At 53.1% G+C, this 21,241-nt stretch overlaps 3 protein-coding genes across 6 annotated transcripts in view; all 3 read left to right on the top strand.

The window, feature by feature from the left end:
- Positions 1 to 4,263, top strand: part of ATOSB (atos homolog B) — a 33,918-nt gene extending 29,655 nt beyond the window's left edge. For all 3 annotated transcript variants that reach the window (XM_083466034.1, XM_083466035.1, XM_083466036.1), the window contains 3 exons: positions 67 to 135; positions 332 to 528; positions 2,589 to 4,263. In XM_083466034.1, the coding sequence (XP_083322160.1) occupies positions 67 to 135; positions 332 to 528; positions 2,589 to 2,742 (420 nt within the window). In that variant the 3' untranslated portion in view covers positions 2,743 to 4,263. The remainder of the gene's footprint in view (positions 1 to 66; positions 136 to 331; positions 529 to 2,588) is intronic.
- Positions 1 to 21,241, top strand: part of PIGO (phosphatidylinositol glycan anchor biosynthesis class O) — a 125,719-nt gene that overhangs the window by 83,586 nt on the left and 20,892 nt on the right. The window lies entirely within an intron of this gene.
- STOML2 (stomatin like 2) lies at positions 7,654 to 16,845 on the top strand. Of its 2 annotated transcripts, none has more exons than XM_083466185.1 (10): positions 7,654 to 7,759; positions 9,063 to 9,215; positions 10,792 to 10,891; positions 11,392 to 11,450; positions 11,727 to 11,828; positions 12,393 to 12,527; positions 13,228 to 13,372; positions 14,016 to 14,095; positions 15,336 to 15,464; positions 16,588 to 16,845. In XM_083466185.1, exons 1-10 carry the CDS (start codon positions 7,715 to 7,717, stop codon positions 16,738 to 16,740), a joined length of 1,101 nt encoding a protein of 366 aa, XP_083322311.1. In that variant the 5' UTR covers positions 7,654 to 7,714; the 3' UTR covers positions 16,741 to 16,845. The 2 variants fall into 2 exon arrangements, with proteins under 2 accessions (XP_083322311.1, XP_083322312.1); XM_083466186.1 differs by having other exon boundaries at positions 7,667 to 7,759; positions 9,068 to 9,215.

Genomic DNA, 21,241 nt, shown 5'->3' with positions numbered 1-21,241 from the left:
ATTCCACTGCCCCTCCCACCGTCCTCTGAGCCCCCCTGAGCCCCTGACCTTCTCTCTCTGCTCCAGGGAGTCATTGATTTGGAATCCTTGGGGAAGAAGGGCTACAGCATCCCCAAAACGGGCACCATCCAAGTGGTGAGTTGCAGAGGCGGGCAGGTGGGCAGGCAGCTTGGCTCCTGAGCTGCGCATGCAGAGAGAGAGGGGAGCAGGGAGGTGTGGGGGCCGCGCTGGCCTGAGGTTTGGGGGTGGGGAACCCGGAGACCCCTTGCAATGCCCCCCTCCGTGGGGCAGCCGCTCTCCCCTGCCTCCGTGACGGCCTCCCCTCTTGCAGACCTTATTCAACCCCAACAAGACGGTGGTGAAGATGTTCCTGGTGACCTACGACTTCCACGACATGCCCGCCAACCACGTCACCTTCCTGCGCCATCGCATCTTCCTGGTTCCCGTTGGCGAGGAGGTGGAGCAGGGCCCCAGCCCAGCCCAGAGCGAGGTGCCCAGAAGGGTCCTCTGCTACCTGATGCACCTGAGGTGAGGAAGAGCTGGCCGTGGGGCTGGCCGCCTGGGGTCCTGGGCCCTTCCTGGGCCACCCTAGTCCTGTCCTGGCAGGACTATCTATTTACACGCCCAAACACAAGACCCGCTCAGGGCTTTTGCTTCTGGGCCCAAGCCTAGAATCCTAGAAGCATAGCTTTGGGAGGGACCCCGAGGGTCATCCAGTCCACCCCCAGCAGTGCAGGAATCCCAACTGGAAGGTTTAAGGTGATTTCTGAAAGTCCTGCGCAAAATATAATACAAATGCAGTGTGAGTGTTTTGGGAGTGCTGTCTTTATCTGGGGCTGCTGCCACCTCCATATTTGCATGGGGCTGTTCCCCCCAGTTGCCTTGGAGGTGGGGAGGCTGCTTCTCACCCTCCCCACCCCAGGCATGGCAGTCAAACGGTGCCTGATCCTGGCAGTCTCTAGAGCAGGGGTTGGCAATTTTTTCTAGCTGCAGGCCAGTCCACTGTCCCTCAGACCTTGTGGTGGGCCAGAGGAGTGGCAAGGGGGGCCAGCCGTTGCGCTTACCTTCCCAGGGGCGCGATCCATAGCATATTTCATCTCTGTGGGCTTGAGTGCTTCTTCAGGCAGTGAACAAGCGGCCTTGAAATGATTGCGGCTTACTTGCGAATAAGTGCGTCTTTAGGGCTCTTCGTGTCCTTGCATCCAGCGGCAGGGCAAGGGCAGGGTGTGGCTATGCTGCAATACGCAGCGTCTCCTGGCGGCGCAGGTGGAAGCTGGCAGGGAAGGGAAAGCAGACCTCCGGAGGTGGCGAGGCGTGAGAAGCCAATCTCTGCCAATCAAACGACGCTGGAGTAAACCAGGCGCGGCGTTTGATTGGCAGAGACGTCCCCGCGCTGCGCCGAGGTAAATCAGGTGCGGCAATTGAGTGGCAGAGCCGCTGCCGCCACTCACCATCGCCAGGAGTCTCAGCGTCGCGGCAGGTTCCGGCTTTGGGGCACGGGCCGGATTTAAACCCAGGTGGGCCTGATCTGGCCTGTGGGCCTTAGTTTGCTGACCCCTGCTCTAGGGGAAAAGCTGTCTTGGGCAGTGACATTTTTGTGCCCCATTTTCCTCAAAAGATCACAAGGAAATGTATTTCACATATGTATGGCCACTTTAAGAAGAGTGACAGGGCTCCTCTCGCCCAGGCTGCTGTTCTCACAGTGGCCAGCCAGATGCCCTGATGGGGAAACGGCAAGCAGGATTTGAGTATGAGAGATCCCACCATTCCTGCAGTTTCCAGAAAATGGAATTTGGAAGCATCACTGCCTGCAGCCATCAAGATGAAGTGTAGCCATTGTGGCAAGTAGCCATTCCAATCCTCTTTTAAGGCTATCCATTGCTGCTTCCTGTGGGAGGGAGTTCCACAGTTTAACTCTGCACTGCATGAAGAAATTCTTTCTTGTTTCTGGCCTGAATCTTCCCACATGTCGCCTCACTGGAGATCCTCATTCTGTCATGTCTTTTGTGTAGGGATACTTAATGTGGGAGCCAAGTGACCTCTGCCCCCCCCTTCAGGAGTAGATGGTTTGCCCCAGCAGGTCAAAGCTTAGCACACCATCCAGGCTGGGCCCAAGCACCTTTTAAGTGCTGGATCTGGCCCTTCTCCTGCAGACCGCCTTCCCCCGCCGCCCCTTCAAAACCGGTCCACTCGAGTGGATCGAATGCCATCTTGCTAAATCAGCTCTGTAGGTTCTCCTCCCCTCCCTGCCAACATCTTACCCCACTTGGGCTATAGTGCCTTTGTTCCTCAAGCTAAGCAGACTGCCCCCCCCCTTCAGATTCATAGGGGAGAGGGCTTTGGATGCCTACAAGCCAGGATGGCTCTGCTCTGCCTCCACAGCTGGAGACAGCCGTGCTCCTGAATCCCAGTTGCTGGAAATCTCAGGCGGACAGAGTTGCTCTTGTGCTCAGATTCTGCTTATGGGTTTCTCCTTGAGGAATCTGGTGATGCCGGACTAGATGGGCCCCTGGCCTGATCCAGCTGCAGGCTCTCCTTATGGTGCTCCAGGTTCCTAACCTCTGAAACGTGCCTCCTCCGCTTCCCAGGTTCCACAGCTCCAAGTCGGGGAAGATCTACCTGCACGACAACATCCGCCTCCTCTTTTCCCGCAAGTCGATTGAGATTGATTCGGGGATCCCCTACGAACTGAAGTCCTTCACCGAACTCCCGCGCAACCCCTGCTACTCCCCCCGAGCCTGAGGGAGGACGGATGGACGTGGGGAGAACCCCACCCGGAGCCAACGGGGCTTTGGCAGATGAAGAAGGAAGAGGAAGGGTCCTGAGTGCGAAAGATGAACTGGGCCCATAGTATTTTTTGTCTGCCTCGAGAGAGAGGCCTGCGCCCAGCCTGGATCTCAAATGCAGTGCTTCTCAAGCTCTAGTTGTGGTGCCCTGTGCGGTTTGGCAGGGGGTGGGGGGGCAGGAGGAACCAAAGGAAGGGGCCCGGTCGAAGGAGGGGCAGGGTGGCGTTGAAACAGGGGTGGGGGGGGAGAGACAAAGAGGGGCTGGGGCTCTGAGATTAAGATTTGGGGCCATCGGAGTGGAGGGCAGGGTGAGACATATATATGTGTGTGTGTTTGTGTGTTGGAAGTACGAAGCACTGAAAGGGTCATGAGGGGGCGGGAGGGAAGGAAGACTGAAGATGCAGCCTTGACCATCCAGGTAGAGGCCTCCAGCTGCTTCACGGGCCGCCACCTGAGTGGAAATGTCTCACGTTGGCAAGCAGAGGATCGAGTCGCGCATGCGCTGGGGACGGTGGGAGCTCCCAGCTTTGCATTTGAACCTGCGAAGAGCAGCTGTGCGTGGTGGGGGGAGAGAGCAAGCCGCCCTTTGCACCCCACAGGGCTTCCTTCGCGTTCCGGGACTCCTTCCTTCTGGGTGCCGGGCTCCCTGCCCTTTCTCTATGGCATCAGCCCACCCCTGCTCTCCCCTGCCTTTTGCCAGAAGCACGAGACTCGGCAGCCCCCGGATCTTGCCCAGCTGGCCGAGGGCTTGGTGCAGGCAGGAGACCCCGAAAGGGCCCGGCCCCTGGCATCACGACGCCTGGTCCGCCTGGGGGGTTTCCAAAAGGCAGAACGCAGGAGGGGCGTCTTGGGAGAAGCTGTGTTTTGAAGGGTGGGGAGACAGTGAGTGTCGCTCGCTGCTGTGTCTCCATGTCTTGAGCCGAGACCACCTCCCTGCCCATTCCATGCCCACCTCAGGTTGAAGACGTACACAGTGCCAAACTTGACGACGTTGCCATGGGTGGGTGGGGCGTAGAGGAGCCGAGTTGAAGTTGTTTTGGGACTCCTGCATGGCGGTTTCCCTGTATTGGGGTTTTTTGTTAGGGGGTTCTTGGGGGTGGGGGGTCAAAAATGCTGCCTTTGCAATCACCTTGAGGCCCCTGCTGGTGGGGTGGGAGGGGGGTGGCGCAGGGGCAATTTGCACCATTTCACAAAGGAGAAAGGAAGCCTTGCTTCTGCGAAGGATTTTGGTCTTTGAGGAGCAGGAGGTGGAGAGGGCGACTTCGCCTCGCCCTCCAAGCTGCCCCCGCGTCGCGTCTCCTCCCACGTCCTGCTCCCGAGACGAAGCAGAAAGAAGGAGAGGAGAGGGGCAACCATTGTAGACACTTGAAAATATTTATATTGAAGAAGAAAAAAGATAGAAAGGACTGTACCAGATACTTTCTCTGTCTTTTTTTTTTTTAAAAAAAAGAAAATTCTATAAATGTGTGTTTGGAAATGGGAGTGCGTCTTCATTTTGTGCTTGCAATCCTCTCCTGCCTCAGTTTAACGTCCAGAGGACCCCTCTCACAAGACCCCAAAGAGCGGCCCGAAGCCTGGGCGTCAGTCAGGTACTGGCCTGTTGTCTTCAGAGTAATCCCAGCAGTTGCCCCTGAATGGAACTTGCCCAAGATGAGTCTTGTAGGGCAGTTCTTCCCATCTGTGCCAGGAGAAAGGGTCTCTTTCACTCGTTTTCTGTTGGAGCCTTAGCGCAGCCCTGATGGATCTCAGCTTCCCGTTTCCTGCACTGGTCAGTCTTCATCATCAACCACCAACTGCTGCTTCCGAGAAGCCCCACAAGCAGCCAAGGACCCTCCCCTGCTTGCTTGTAACTGGTATTCAGAGGTAGACTGCCTCTGTCCAAGGAGGCCCATCTAGCTAGCCTAGCTATTAGCCATGGCTAGCTCTCTCCTCATTTGCCCTCCTCGTCTTCAAAAGATCACGAAGCCACAAAATCATGTAGAAAGGAACAGCTTTGCAAGAAGGGCTTTTACACTCGCCACAAGCTCGGCTCTGCCCTCGCTGGTCCTGTCCAATGTAGGTGCCACTGCTGAGAAGGCTGCGTCCCACACAGCAGCCTACTGCATGGAAGACCCAGAGCAGGGTCTCCAAAGATCGCTTCAGTGCATATACGGTGTTGAACAGGAGATGGCGGTCCTTCAAATATCCTGGTGCCAGACCATTAGAGCTTTAAATGTAAAAAACAGAACTTCAGCCTATTGCATTTTAGAACTCTTGCCTGACTACTGCATTCTGGGCCAGTTGCAATCTCCAGATACTTTTCAATGGCATCCCACACATTAGAGTGAGTAGAATCGCCTTTGAAATGCAGGAGAAGGTCGTCTTTGTCACTTTGGCCTGGCTTTCAAACTACCTAAGGACTCCTCTTTGGGGACCTTTTGCCATTGCACATTGAATAAAAGCAGAAAACCCGCTAGACGAAAGGGTTTTCCGTTTTGGAGGCGCTTCACAAAACGAATTTCCCTATGGGCTTCCTTCGCAAGACGAAAGCCCATAGGGAAATCTCCGGGACAGCGGGGAAGCGCAGCGCGTCTTCCCCACTGTCCTTGGACCTCCTCCGAAGGCTGGCGGTGGGGGGGAAAGACCTCCTCCCGCCGCCAGCCTTCGGATGGCTTTCCTGAAGACTTGGGGTGGGAGGAGGGTTTTCCTTCCCACCGCCAACATTCAGAATGCTGTTCTGAATGTTGGCGGTGGGGAGGAAAAACCCTCCTCCCATCGCAAGCCCCGGGAACAGAGAAGCGCTGCGCCCCTTCCCCTCTGTTCCCGTACCTGCCCTGAAGGCTTGCGGTGCGGAGAAAAGCCCTTCTCCGCACCGCCAGCCTGGCAAGCGGTTTCCCTAGGAACGCATTAATTGATTTTCAATGCATTCCTATGGGAAACCGTGCTTCGCAAGACGAAAAACTCGCAAGAAGAAAAAACTTGCGGAACGAATTAATTTCGTCTTGCGAGGCACCACTGTATATACAACCGGTGCAGGCCGCTGATTCATGCTGACCCAGCTTTTTAAGCATTAAAGAAACAGCGGCCAATTTTAAGCCGTGACAGGATGCAGCAATAGGTTCGTTTATAAGTAGATAAAAATAATTGCATAATGTCCCCTTGTAAAACACCAGGGGACAACATCAAGGGGGGACCACTTAAAAAGGGATCTGCAGAACCCGAATGGAAAGGGCCGGTTCCTCCAGAGCCTGTCGAGCCAAGTGGGTCGGGCTTGTCGGCCAGAGGTCGTCTTCTCCCACTGCAGGGGGGCCGAGGCAGGAGGGAGGTGGTCAAGGGGGCCTGGGGGTCTTGTTGGGTCCCCTATTTGGACCTGAGCTGTCTTGGACAGAGAACCAATAATAGACAGAGACAGGGAGATCCAATGAACACACCTTTATTCAGCTGAGCAGAGAGGACAAGCACATCAAACAAAGGATTGGAAATTTCCCACTGAGAAAAAGTTTTCCTTTCTTTATAATCCCCCCCCCCTCCCTGGCTGTACAGTGGAACCTCCGGTTGCGAACGTGATCCGTGTGGGAGGCACGTTCACAAACCGCAGCCCTGCGTCTGCGCATGTGCGTGATGCAATTCAGTGTTTCTGCGCATGCGCAAAGCGTGGAACCCGGCAGTAACCCGTTCTGGCACTTCTGGGTTTGGCACAGTCCGTAACCCGAAAACCCGCAGCGTTTGCAACCCAAGATATGACTGTAATTAGACCAGCCTGACTTCGAGACACAGGAGACAAACTCCTTCACGCCTATTCTAACCGAGGCCCTTTCTCTTTTACATTCCTTGGCTAGAACAAAGCTGGTAAGGACAGTTGGGCTGATTAATGGGCTTTCACAGGAAACAAAGAATAGTCTAGGCCAGGGGTCAGCAAACTTTTTCAGCAGGGGGCCGGTCCACTGTCCCTCAGACCTTGTGGGGGGCCGGACTATTGGGAAAAAATAATGAACGAATTCCTCTGCCCCACAAATAACCCAGAGATGCATTTTAAATAAAAGGACACATTCTACTCATGTAAAAACACGCTGATTCCCAGACTGTCCAAGGGCTGGATTTAGAAGGTGATTGGGGCGGATCTGGCCCCTGGGCCTTAGGTTGCCTACCCCGATCTAAGCTACTTCAAAGAGCGGACAGCAGTGTTTGGGACCATAAGCTCTTGACAGACTCATTTGCAAGAGCCAAGACAGAAACCAGCCTTCTTTTCAAACAGGCACAGGCAAACTCAGCCCTCCAGATGTTTTTCAGACTACAACTCCCATCATCCCTAGCTAACAGGACCAGTGGCCAGGGATGATGGGAGTTGTAGTCCCAAAACATCTGGCGGGCCGAGTTTGCCTGTGCCTGTTTGAAAAGAACACAGGATTAATTCAGCAAGCGATTTGTACAGAAGCAAGGCGGCGTTAGTTATGCCATATACAAAACAGAAGAAAGAAACAGATCTGAGGCCCCACCATCCAGCCCCCGCCCGCCCGCCTCCTCCCTGAAGGTGCCCGGCCTCCCGTGGCAGGGAGTTCCGCAGGTGACCTGCTTCGCTCCCGCGAGGGCGGGCGGCCCTTTCTCCTCAACGTCCGGTTCCCGTTCGCAGCAGGCGCGGCGCCTCCGCCGCCATTTGCGGGGCGAGAGCGAGGAGCTGGGGGCGGAGGCGGCGCAGGCCCCGTTTCTCCCTCCCCGGCCAAGACGCCTCTCCCGGCGGGCCGAGCCAGAGGAGGCCGCGCCGAGGTCGCCCCCCCCCGGGCCCGCGCGCGTGGTGCCTCCGGAGTCGCACGGGAGCCGGCGCTGCGCCTTGGCCGCCCCTCTTCCTCGCGCCGGGCGGAAGGCTTTCGGGACCGGACCGGCTTCCGGCGGCGGCGGGGTTGGCGCGTGCGCAGAGCGAGGCGGCGCGGCGGCGAGGGCGAGCGAGCGAGATGCTGGCGGCGCGGGGGGTCGCGCGGGGGCTGCTCCTCCGGGAGGTGGGCGAGGGGGCAGGAAGGGGGGGAAAGGGGGGCCTCGCTGCTGCTGCTCTTTCTGCTGCTTCCTCGGGGCAGAGACCCTGCCCTGCAACCCTGGCCGGGGTGGGGGGGTCGGGGCGGAGCTCCATTCCCTTCATTTTATGCCTCTGTTTCGAAAACATATTCCTCGCCTCCGAGATCTCCGTGGATCTATTCCAGGCTTCCTCAACCTCAGCCCTCCAGGTGTTTTGGGACTACAACTCCCATCATCCCTGACCACTGGCGATGATGGGAGTTGGCGGGCGGGGGCTGGATGGTGGGGTCTGTTTTGTATATGGCATAACTAACGCCGCCTTGCTTCTGCGCAAATCGCTTGCTGAATTAATCCTGGGTCCTTTTCAAACAGGCAAACTCGGCCCTCCAGATGTTTTGGGACTACAACTCCCATCATCCCTGACCACTGAGCCTGTTAGCTAGGAATGATGGGCGTTGTAGTCCCAAAACATCTGGAGGGCCGAGGTTGAGGAAGCCTGATCTATTTGCTGGAGTTGGGCTGGAGGATCCTCAGGGTCTCCAATAAAAGCACACAGGAGAGGCATTGGAGGAGAGGCTTAGGAAAGGCTGCAGGTGGGGGGGGGTGGGCTGGGGGAGGCAGAGCTGTGGGACTCCTTCTCTGGAGCCGGTGGGAGTGGGGCAGCCAGAGGGGGCAGAGGTGGAGATTCCTTATCCTTCCCACCACTCGGTGCCCCCTTGCTCTCCTTGAGGGAGGCATAGAGCAGTGGCCAGGGGGGCTAAGAAGGTGGTAGGTCTTAGGGGAAGGGTCCCGGCCGATGTTGCTTTTCTAAACCCGCTTTTTATTGTTTGTTTAGGGATGTAGCGGGTAGTGTTGGACTGTGGCCTGGCAAAGGTTCACATCGCCTTCACTCAGCCATTAAGACCTCTGGGGGTGACCTTGGGGCTCGGCCTCTTCCTCCCAGCCTAGCCTACCACACGGGGTTGAAGTGGTTATTAAACGGGAAGCGAAGTATATGCCACCTTGACCCCCTGGAGAAAAAGGTGGGCTAGAAAGGCAGGAATATTACCCGCCCTTCACCCTAAGGTCCCAGGGTGGGTTGCAGCATTAAAGCACAGTATTAAAAGCAATTTGAAGCAACCCTAAAAATATAAGGTGGGTCCTAAATGGGGCAACTCGTGCCAAAACTTGCCTGAAGCTTTGGGGTGGCACATTCACATACCTCTGTGCTCTCCCTGGTGTTTTCACCCAACAGCTGGTGGAGTCTTCTCTCTGCACACTCTCAGACTTTCCCCCCCAATGTCTTTGCAGAGCAGCAGGCGGCCGGTGCCCGCAGTGTGGCTGACCAGAGTGCCTCAGAGACGGTCCTCCAGCCTCCCTATGAACACGGTGGTCCTCTTTGTGCCCCAGCAGGAAGCCTGGGTGGTGGAGCGGATGGGCAAGTTCCATCGCATCCTGGAGCCAGTAAGGAACAGTCCTGCTTTCAGCAATTGGGGTGTGGGGTGGATCTGCAAAGGGAGACTTTTAAGGAACCAGTGGGGTGCCAGCTGGGTTTTAACAGCAGTCCGGCTTACAAGTTTTAAGAGTTAGGGTGTCCTTGGCTTTCCTATGTAGAGAAATGGACAAAAAACCTCACAAGACTGCCAAAATGGAGGCCCCTCTTCTGAAGGAGGGAAAGGAAGGAAAAGAGGGAAGCAGAGTGTGTTTCCTGGCATTGGATTAAAGTAGAAAGTGCAGGTTGGGCTGGTAGTGGAGATTGAGGTCATTGCTAACTAAAGTAAAGGGTCCTGTAGCCCCTTTAAAGACAAACAAATGCTGAAATTAGATTAGACAACGCAGTTAACATATTTACCATTTGATGGTTTCTCCCAGACATTAAAGGGACGCGGGTGGGGCTGTGGGTTAAACCACAGAGCCTAGGACTTGCCGATCAGAAGGTCGTCGGTTTGAATCCCCGCGACAGGGTGAGCTCCCGTTGCTCGTCCCTGCTCCTGCCAACCTAGCATTTCGAAAGCACCTCAAAGTGCAAGTAGATAAATAGGTACTGCTCCGGCAGGAAGGTAAACGGCGTTTCCGTGCACTGCTCTGGTTCGCCAGAAGCGGCTTAGTCCTGCTGGCCACATGACAAGTGAGATGAGCACCGCAACCCCAGAGTCGGCCACGACTGGACCTAATGGTCAGGGGTCCCTTTACCTTTACCCAGACATTAAAAAAAAGAAAGAAATAGCAGCAAGTGCAGGTTCCAGGGACAGTGTCTTGCACAGAAGTTCACTCTTCAGTGTTATTTCCTCTCAAATACCCCCCTGAAGTTCAGCCTGGAAATAGCATCTTCAAAGGGGCGGTTTTTAACAGGAAACTTGCGTGGGATTGATCAGTTGCAGCCATGTGAATAACTGGATATCTTTTGGGAAAGTAAGCAATTAAAACAATTCCAAGCAAAAGCAGCACAGTATCAACTAAACAAAACTGAAGAGGTGAGTCCCACAAAAAAATTATATGTGTCAAAAGGTAGCATAAAGAGGTTTCTTTGGCATATGGAAAAAGCTGTACGACAGATTCTAGATGCACTACTGTGAGGAGGGAGTTCACAACTGAGGGGCTGCTACAGAGAAAGCCTGTTCCCAGGTCACCATTCGTTGCACTTTTGAGGGTGATGGAACTACCAAGAGACTCCCTTTGCTGCACTTAACACCTGAGAAGGTTCGTAGGGATGGAGGCCACCTTTCAGATATTTGGCACCTAAGTCATTCAGGGCTTTAAACTCTAGTGTGAGCACCTTAAATTAATCCTGGGAACCAAACTGGCAAACAGTGAGGCTGTTTTAAGACAGGAGGCATAGGAGCCTGGCCCCAGGGACTGGGGGGAGCTTGAGTCATGCAAGAACTGGAGGGCCGCAGGGTCTGCACTCCCCTGGTTTACAGCAGTGTAAAACGTAAGCTCAGCTTTCAGGTAATTCAGCAATCTGGAGCAACTAGTTGCATGGAGAAAGAGGTGACTGTTCTGGAGAAATACTTTCCCCTCTGCTAACCCTTTTTGCCAGGGGCTGAACTTCCTCATCCCGCTTCTCGACCGCATCCGCTACGTGCAAAGCCTCAAGGAAATCGTCATCAATGTGCCAGAGCAGTCGGCTGTTACCCTTGGTGAGAAGATTTGGCTGGGGAGGCAAGGAGAGGAAGGGCCGGGCAGGGCTGAGTTGGGGGCCGCCCTGGAGTGGGTAATTTGTGGGGTGGTCCATCTCTGTCCAGGCCAGCAAAACCTCCTTGCCAGTGCTGGGAAACCCGGGTTCTTTAGTTTTCCTTTGCATAGTTACATGTGTGAAGACAGAGCTTTGTCTGTCTGTGTTCATCCAAGGCCTTTGCAAATTGAATCGGTCTACCTCAGAAAGTATTGACCAGATGTCTGTAGAGCAATTGCCTGGTTCTTAATCCTTCTCCAAACAAAGGGAGGCCTAGACTTTCTGTTCTCTGTGTTGGAAGAACTTTCGCTATTTGGTTGGGAAAACTCTTGCTTGTACCTGCACTTGCTTGAGTGTAGGTCTTTGCTGCCTCCTTCCCCTGCTGCTGGGCCTTATCTGTATCTTCATCGTGGGCGGTGGGCCCTCTGCCTTGTTCTCATGAAATTGTTCCTTGTTTCCTTCCAGACAATGTCACCCTCCAGATTGACGGCGTCCTCTACTTGCGAGTCATGGACCCCTACAAGGTACTATCTTCATGGAAACTGACTGTAGCCTAATCAAGCCAGGAGCCCCTCTGGGACACAGCAAAGGATTCTACCCCCCCCCGTCTCGGCAGCTCTTGTGCATGTTTGGGGGTGCGCAGCTGAGAGGGCAAGAAGGGGGGTGGCTGCTGAGCTTTCTGTCGTCTTCTGGGGCCAGGAGGCGGCGAGGCCTTTCCCTTTGTCCTTGGCCCTGGGAGTGTCAGGCAGCCAGTGCTGCCTTCCTGTTCCATCCCTCTGTCTCCTCCTTTTTCCCTCTAGGCCAGTTACGGAGTGGAGGACCCTGAATACGCCGTCACCCAGCTTGCCCAGACCACCATGAGGTCTGAGCTGGGCAAGCTCACCCTTGATAAAGTCTTTCGGGTGAGCCACGGGAAGTGGGGGGAGGTCTGGGTTGTGTATCTGGCACTGGGGGGTAGAAGTGGGCGGGCCAGAGCTCTGCGGCAGACCAGGGCTGTAGAACAGGAGGGGCGGCAGACTGGGTTTCTGGGGGAGCTGCAGAGAAAGCTTGCAGGGTGTGGATACGGCATGATACAAGGAGGTTCAGGTGTGCTGCAGGTGCCCCGTGTGGCACGGCTTGGGTGAAGTGGGGGTGGTCGCCTGCTTTGAGGAATCTGGGGCACAGGCTTTGCTTCGCCAGGTCCTCTGGCTGGTGAGAGCACCCAGGCAGAGAGGGCTGGAGAACAGCCAGGCCTGGGAAAGAATCCACAGCTCAGTGGCTAAGCTCATACTTTGCCTGCAGGAGGTCCTGGGTTCAGCCACCAGCACCTCCAGTTGCAAAGGGTCAGGGGTGGAGAGGAAGGTCCTTCCCTGCCCAGGACTCCGGAGAGGCGTTGCTGCCGGTCAGAGCAGGCGGTGGCTGGCCTGGGGCAAAGCAGGCAGCTTCCTTTGCTGTCGCCCTCGCTGACCCCACATTTCCCCACTCAGGAGCGTGAAAACCTCAACGCCAGCATCGTGGACGCCATCAACCAGGCTTCAGACTACTGGGGCATCCGGTGCCTGCGCTATGAGATCAAGGACATCCACGTTCCCCCTCGCGTCAAGGAGTCCATGCAGATGCAGGTCAGCGGCCCCTGGAAGCCTCTCTGGGGGGCACTTCTTTAGGGAGTTCTTTATAAAATTCCGCAAATCTTTTTTCAGTTTCCTTAGGGTTACTTATTATTTTGTCCCCAATAATGATTTGATTAATTGTCCTTTCACATTCTTTTTTCTTTAGCTGCCAAGCCAGTAATTTGCCTGGCTTGTTAGCAAACTCAAAATTTCTCTGTTTCATTAATCTTAATTTCCATTCCATTTCTTCATTCATTATCATAGAATATTGTGACTGTAGTATTTTAATATTTCTCTTTATTTCCGCATCATCTGGTCTCTTATATAATTCTGTTTCATTTTTTCTGATGTCTTCTACCACTTCTTGCTTCTTCTTTTCTTTCTGTTTTCTTTGTATTGAGGCTGGGGGCAGACTGCCATTCCCTCTGCCTCCTCCGCCCGAGGTCCAGCTTGCTTTCTCTGATCTGGCTGAGGACTGGGAACGGGACTCCGCAGTCTGTCCTGGCGATGCTTCTCAGCTGCATTTCCCTCTCCCTGGCGTGGGTACCGTCCTCGCAGGCTCTGGAACGCAGGACTTTTTTGCCTGTGATGTGGGAGCCGTCAATCCTGGGAGCGATGATCTCTGTGTGCCTTGGGGCTCCTCTTTAGGGTCGCACGGCTTTTCTGCCAGGAGGTTGGCGGGTCTCTCACCAAGCAGCGCTTTCCCTTCCAGGTGGAGGCCGAGAGACGCAAGCGGGCAACCGTGCTGGAGTCAGAAGGGACCCGGGAGTCAGCCATCAACGTGGCGGAGGGAAAGAAGCAAGCTCAGATCCTGGCCTCGGAGGCGGAGAAGGCGGAGCAGATCAACCAGGCTTCCGGTAACCTCGGGAGGCCTCTCCCGGTTAAAGGCAGAGAAGGGCAGGGAGACCTCGGAGGCTGCCTCCCTCCTCCTCTGCCCCATAACCCGGAGCCTCTGGTGCTGCTGCTTGTGGGAGGAATGGATGAGGGGCAGGAGGTGAAATGTGAGCAAAGGATAAATGTGCAGCAGGAAACAGCCAGGAGTCTCAGCCAAGGAATAGAGAGCCGTCCTGTGGGGCAGGCATGACACTTCATCCCTGAAGGAGGATATCTGCCTTGAGATCTAGAAACCTGCTGTGAAATACAGAGGTGGGATTTGGGGGGATGCTGCTTGTGCAAAGGATGCCAGATCCCGACCCACCAAAGACGACATTGTTCCCCATGGTCCAGCAGAACTCTGACCCATAGGAGGTGCCCCTTTCTCCTATTTCTGCTTGGATATCACCCACTCCTTGGGAACCGGGGCTTCTTTCCAGACGGTTTGGGGAGGTTGCCTCATTTCCTTCCTAGCTCCTACACCCGGGGAAGTGTCTGGCGTAATTGGGGAAGGGGTCCTGGTGAAAGGAGGTCACTGCACTGCTTGTGCTGTGAACTGAGTCGGGGGTTTCGTGTTCTTTGGGGCTCCCCTGAACCTGCCTGACAGCCCTTGTCTTCCTTTCCCAGGGGAAGCCAGTGCCATTCTGGTGAAGGCTCAGGCCAAAGCAGAAGCGATCCGAGTCGTGGCAGCTGCTCTGGCACAGCAGGTGATTTGGGGGGGGGGTGTCTCAAGGGAAGCACCTGCCTGGGGAGACCCCTTGGGAGGGCCTTTCTGCTTGGTGTCAGTTTGGAGCAGCTCTCCTAAGGCCTTGCAGCCAACTTCTGGCTAAGTGGCCACCCTGGGCTCCTTTGGAGGAAGGAGATGTGCCAGGCCCCTCCGGAGCCTAAGAACGGCCTCCCTTTTTGTCTTTCGTCTGGGCAAGAGGAGGTGGAAGTGCTTGGGTTGCAAAGCAGACGGATAGGGACTTGATTTGGTCCTTCCTCATCCCTCAAAAATGGTGTCCTCTGTTACACCAGAAGCACTGTTTTGGGGGGACAGGGGCGGGCGGGTGTGGAGGACTCCCTGGTCCTGAATGGGGTCACTGTGCCCCTGAAAGACCAGGTGTGCAGCCTGGGAGTCATTTTGGACTCTCAGCTGTCCATGGAGGTCAATTTTGCCTCCAGGGCAGCTGTTTACCAGCTCCATCTGGAACGCAGGCTGAAACCCTCATTGCCTGCGGACTGTCTCACTAGAGTGGTGCATGCTCTAGTTATCTCTCGCTTGGACTACTGCAATGCGCTCTACGTGGGGCTACCTTTGAAGGTGACCCGGAAACTACAACTAATCCAGAATGCAGCATCTAGACTGGTGACTGGGAGCAGCCACTGGGACCACGTAACAACAGTCTTGAAAGACCTATATCGGCTCCCAGTACATTTCTGAGCACAATTCAAAGTGTTGGTGCTGACTTTTAAGGCCCTAAACGGCCTCGGTCCAGTGTACCTGAAGGAGCGTCTCCACCCCCATTGTTCTGCCCGGACACTGAGGTCCAGTGCCAAGGGCCTTCTGGCAGTTCCCTCACTGCGAGAAGTCAAGTTACAAGGGAACCAGGCAGAGGGTCTTATCGGTGGTGGCGCCCACCCTGTGGAACGCCCTCCCAGCAGATATCAAAGAGAAGAGCAACTACCAGATTTTTAGAAGACATCAGGAGGCAGCCCTGTTCCGGGAAGCTTTTAATGTTTAACAGACTTCTGTATTTTAATACTTTGTTGGAAGCCGCCCAGAGTGGCTGGGGAAACCCAGCCAGATGGGCGGGGTATGAATAATAAATTCTATTCTATTTGACACCAAGCAAGCTAGAGGAGGAGAGCCCCATTCTGGGACATTTCTCTCCCTCTCTTCCTCCTCCTGGTCTTTCTTTCCTGCGTCTTTGTACCATCTCACTTCCTCTCCTCTCTCCCTCCCAGAACGGCAACAGTGCAGCTTCTCTGTCTGTGGCTGAGCAGTACGTGGCTGCCTTCTCCAAGCTGGCAAAAGAGTCCAACACCATTCTTCTGCCATCCAGCACGGGAGACATGTCCAGCATGGTTGCCCAGGTGAGTTTGGTGTGCCAGGAGGCAGGCGGACAGATTGGGATCCGCTGACACCAGTGGAGGGCAGGAGCTTGCAGTCTAATAAGGAAGGAGATTGGGTCAAACATCGCAAGAGCAAAAGATCCTTGCGTGCAGATGAAACAATAGCCGCTTAAGGCTTCTAAGGTTGCAAGAATTCAGCAGATTCCTTGTTGGTCAGGGATTGGGGAGGTAGGAACAGAGGAAGTATCTGGTGGAAGGAATGCCTCACCTCGGGTCAGGAGGCTCCATTAGGCATCTTGCAGCCTCATCCCATCAGAGCTGGGCACTTCTCACACCATATAACACCGCTCTTGAAAGACCTACATTGACTCTCAGTACGTTTCCGAGCACAATTCAAAGTGTTGGTGCTGACCTTTAAAGCCCTAAACTGCCTCTGTCCAGTATCCCTGAAGCAGCGTCTCCACCCCCATCGTTCTACCCGGACACTGAGGTCCAGCTCCGAGGGCCTTCTGGCGGTTCCCTCACTGCGAGAAGCCAAGTTACAGGGAACCAGGCAGAGGGCCTTCTCGGTGGTGGCGCCCGCCCTGTGGAACACCCTCCCTTCAGATGTGAAGGAAATAAGCAGCTATCTTATCTTCAAAAGACATCTGAAAGCAGCCCTGTTTAGGGAAGTTTTTAATGTTTAATAGGTTATAGGGGAAACCCAGCCAGATGGTCGGGGTATAAATAAATTATTATTATTATTATTATTATTATTATTATTATTATTATTATTATTATTATTATTATTGAAGCTGGTGCCCTTCAGGAGCTCAAACTCTGCCTATGATCCGGCTGGTTAGTGGAGCAGGGGCCTTGCAGTGCTGGAAAGCAACGATTGACTTTGGACCTGCAAGTTGAACCTGCTTCTGGTCTGACCCCCGGCATAACCGGTGTGTTGTCATCCACTCCAAGGCTCCATTTCCCCTTGGGGGGTGGGCTAGTATGGTGAGGTCCTCTTGCAGAATGCAAAACAGCCTGCCGTCTGGGTTGCTGGGTAGAGTGAGGGCAGATCATTCCAGCTACTTCTGTCTTGTGTGATCCATGCCATGTGCTGTTTTGAGGGGCTCTGACCTCTCCCTCCCGCCCTCTTTTCTCTCTCCAGGCAATGGGAATCTATGGCTCCCTGAGCAAACCCCAGCCCACCAAGGCGGCCTCTGCGGAAGCCACAGCTCCTCCCGCCCTCCAGGCCCCTCCTTCACCTTCGCCCCCAAGCATAGAGTACACTGAGCAGGAGCAGCAGCCGAGCAGCAGCTAACGGAGAAGCCCCCCCTGCCCCCCGCCCTTGGACTCTTGTCCTTCCCTTCTTTGGATTATTTTCTAATTTGGATTTAATCATGTAATAAAAGGAGATGGCCAGGAACCAGCGTCTCCCCTTGTTCTGGGGGGAACCTCGCTTGTCTTGGACTGGGATTTTCAACCACACGAGGATGAAGGCCCTGGGCTCATCGGCCCCAAATCCTGTGGAGGGTGCAAATAATCTGCAGAGGAATTTGGCAGGAAACTGTCCGTGCCCCATTGGCACCCAGGAAGGGTTGGGGGTGCCGTGAGGCGGAGGGCAGGTCCGCTCTCCACCCTAGCGGTTTCGGGACAGAGGGTCTTGGTTACTGTTTGCCAGCCTGCCCCTGTGGTCTGGAGCAGAATGTGTCCCCCTGAAGTGAAGTTGGTAATGCAGGTGAGCTGCGCCCAGGTGAGCTGCAAGCAAGCTGCCGGCTCCTTTTATTGTCACAATATGCAAACCCAGACAGATACATTTTTTGTTTGTTTTTTAAATGATATTTATTGAAAGTTTAAAATTACAGAGAATAAAAAAGAGAGAAGAAGAAGAAGAAGAAAAAGAAGGAAAAGAAAAGAAAAAAGAATATATATATATATATATATATATATATATATATAATCAGAAAAACAAGGAATTAAGCAATACAAGTCAATAAAAAGAAAAAAAAGAAAAATACAAAACACGCAATACATCAAAACCAACAACAAAAAGGAAAAACAAATCCAATATTCCCAAATCTTTATCTTTCATTAACTTGTTTCATCGACGTCCTCACACCTCCCTTTTTTGTATTCTAATTATTAATTATCTCAGCAAATCCTTTCCATCTTTCACTATATTCTATCATTAAATTATCTTAATTTATTTTAACCTTATCTTACCATAAAAAGCCCTAGAGCTTAAAACTTAAAACTTATTTATACATAATTCCTTATAGTATTTCTACTAAAGCCAAATAGTTTCATTCCAGCATTTTTCTAACACTCGTTAATTTTACAATAATTCTCTAAATGAATTTTTTAAACTTTCTTCCAATCTTCATCCATCGTCTCTTCTTCCTGGTCTCGGGTTTTGTCAGTCGTTTCCATCCCTTCCATCTAGTCCATCAACCTGGTGACCTTCTATCCGAGGCTCTTAAGTCTTTTCCATGTCCCTTCTGCAGGTCTTCTTCGTGTTTATACCTGCACTTTACTTTATCTTCTGCTGATTTTATTCTTAATTTCCTTCCTTTCTCACTGAGGGGTAGATCTCAGGGAGACTCCAACTTGACAATGTCTTTATCCCTTCTCGACAGGTCAGCCCACTCTCCACAGTCAGCACTGAAATCCAAAAGATATTTGAAGGCATGTTTCAAAGTCCCTCCAAAGTTAAGGGCCCCCACAACTCCAAGCTCCCCCTGGCCCAAAACCAGATCCCAAATGACAAAACATCCCTGCATAGGGGGATCTACCCAACTTCCCATCTCCAAACCAAACAGTACTCCATCTCTCCCAATCTGACTTTCTCCAGGTTCAGTCGTCAGAAACAACAACTTATTTTCCTGCAAGGCTGCGGCTCTCTCCATTTCTATTACTTGAGGTTCAGCAACAACCTCCTCCTTTGCCATCTGCACAACTTGCCCTGTCAAAGCAAATTCCTGAGATGGTTCCTGAGTAGTTTCTATGTAGGTATTCACCGTTTGTCCAAAATTGCTAACTGCAACAGTCATCAAATCCATCTTTTCATGTAGCTGTTCCAGTAAAGCGCTTGTCTTGCAAAGAGCAAGCACTAAAACTTCTTCTAGACACATTCTTGCTCAAGGTCAATGTCTGGTTCCCACGATCTTTAATCTCTGCAGCTGTAAAATTCCCCAGATCGACTCCAGCAACAGTATCACAAGCTCCCTCTAGAGGAAACAATTTCTGTTTGTATCCATCTTTTTGAAAGCAGCTCCAGCAACAAAATTACTTTCGTTTTCCAGATATTTTATTCCTTTTTATATGCAGAAGGAAACATTGGAATCAATATGCTTCTCTTTTTAAACTGTCAAAAAACATTTTATTCAGTCAATGAACTTCCCCAAAGCGTCTGTCTCTGACACCCCGTTCCCAGGTTCAAGACGGTGGAAATTTATCTTTCTTTACTCTCTCTCCTGCAGGTTTAAACAATCTAAGATTTCCCCCCTCTTCTCCTGCTTCCAAGGAGGGTTTGGTGTTTTTAGCTGATGAAAATTTAGTCCTTTACAAACGACTTTCCAGACTTTAGCTTGCAATGTCTTTGCTTCAATCTATTTACAAAAGCGGAAGGCGGACTTCCTGTTTAGACCTTCCCGCTTCAGTGCCAAATTACAGTAATGCCTCGCAAGACGGAAAACCCGCTAGACGAAAGGGTTTTCCGTTTTTTAGCTGCTTCGCAAGACGATTTTCCCTATGGGCTTGCTTTGCAAGACGAAAACGTCTTGCAAGTGTTCCGATTTTTTCCCCGCTTCCCCCCCCCTTTTACTAAGCCGCTAAGCCGCTAATAGCCTTTTAGCCGCTAAGCCGCTAAGCCTTTAATAGCGCTAAGCCGCTAATAGGGTTGCTTCGCAAGACGAAAAAACCACTAGACGAAGAGACTCGTGGAACGGATTAATGTCGTCTTGCGAGGCACCAATGTAATTCAACTTTTAAAACTCCAATTCTTCACTTTACTCACGGGTAGTTACTTTTAAATCCAATTGTCCACAGGAAAAAGTCAGTGCTCTCCGGCAACAGCTGTGCGGCTTCACTCCGTGAAAGTAGCAATCAGTTCAAAGCACTGCGCCGCTCACCCCACTTCGCTCCGGAGCCCCAAAATGGGTTTCCCCGCGAGTAGGGGAGGCGCTCTTGGTGCCCGCCGAATCCCACCTTCCCAGGCTTCCTCTGCCTGGGATTTTTAAGGGGTCCCCGCCTTCGCCGCGGCGGCAAGACCCAATTCTCACGGAGCAGGTTCCTCTCGGTCAGAGGAACTCCACCATTGCCGATGGCGCTAACCCGGAAGTCCTCAGACAGATACATTTTGGGCTGTGACCTTTACACATCTTCCAGTCCCAAGATCGTGGGGTGGTGCAAAGTTATTTTGGCACCTGTTTCCACCGTGTCATTTTCCCCTTGCGCAGTGTATGACGAAGGAGACAAAGGTCTCAGAGACAACGGTCACAGACAGGACACTGCGGACTGCTGAGACCGCAAAAGGTTAGACAAAAGATGTTCAGACAGCTGTGGCCTTATCTGTGAGTGAGCTACCCAACCCAACAATCATTCCTACACCCCCCACCTCTTCCCCTCATTCTGCCCTCTCCTGCGCAGCATCGGTGGCGAGCTCTGGATGGCAGCTGGAGCTCCTCATCACACCATGACCAGATCCTGGCAGAGCGCAGTCTGCTTGGGGAAGAGGCCTGTTGCTCAGTGGCAACCCTGCTGTGCCTTTCTCCTTGGTGCCATCCAGTGGGCCCCATCCTGAGTGTTCTCTGCTATAGGACCTGCCATCTGTTCCCACCCAGGTTTTCTAGCCATGGTGGGGAATACAGTGGTGCCCCGCAAGACGAATGCCTTGCAAGACGGAAAACTCGCTAGACGAAAGAGTTTTCCGTTTTGGAGGTGCTTTGTAAAACGAATTTCCTATGGGCTTGCTTCGCAAGACGACAATGTCTTGCGAGTTCCTGCTGGTTTTTTTCCCCTCCCCCCCTTTTTTCTAAGCCGCTAAGCCGCTTATCAGCTGATCCGATCAGCAGATAAGCCGCTAAGAGCCGCTAATAGCACTAATCCACTAATCCGTCAATGGGCTTGCTTCGCAAGACGGAAAAACCGCTAGACGAAGAGAATCACAGAACGGATTCTTTTCGTCTTGCGAGGCACCACTGTATCTATTGGTGTAAGCTAGCCTTAAGCTCGAGGTTGGAGTGGACAAGAAGTGCCCAGTGAAAGTGTTGGGGGCTCTTGATGCACCATCACAAAAGGGAAACGGGCTTCAGTCCCTGTTGGCTCAGCCGGCGGCGAAGGGAGAGGTTCAGGGACACAAGAACTGTGCAGAGTGATGAGCTGCCTGTTGTCGCTGTTCTTAGGACGTCTTCTTGACTTCGGTATCTCTGAGCCCCTCTCCTGCACTACCTTTCCATCCTACTAGGAAATTTAAAAATGCCGCACCACAAACAACCACTAAAGCAATTGGGCCACAAAGTTAAATGCAAGCTCTATCGCTGAACCCAGTTCCAGTACATGGGTAGAATAAGGGGGACCTTCGATAAGCAAAAGGGACGCGGTTGGTGCTGTGGGTTAAACCACAGAGCCTAGGACTTGCCGATCAGAAGGTTGGTGGTTCGAATCCCCCTGACGGGGTGAGCTCCTGTTGCTCGGTCCCTGCTCCTGCCAAACTAGCAGTTCGAAAGCACATCAAGTGCAAGTAGATAAACAGGTACCACTCCGGCGGGAAGGTAAACGGCGTTTCCGTGCGCTGCTCTGGTTCGCCAGAAGCGGCTTGGTCA

This window comes from Podarcis liolepis (genome assembly GCF_965112155.1).
Source record: "Podarcis liolepis genome assembly, chromosome: 11".
NCBI classification, from domain to species: domain Eukaryota; kingdom Metazoa; phylum Chordata; class Lepidosauria; order Squamata; family Lacertidae; genus Podarcis; species Podarcis liolepis.
The sequence above is the reverse complement of the archived record's forward strand: the minus strand, read 5'-3'. Positions and strand labels throughout refer to the sequence as shown.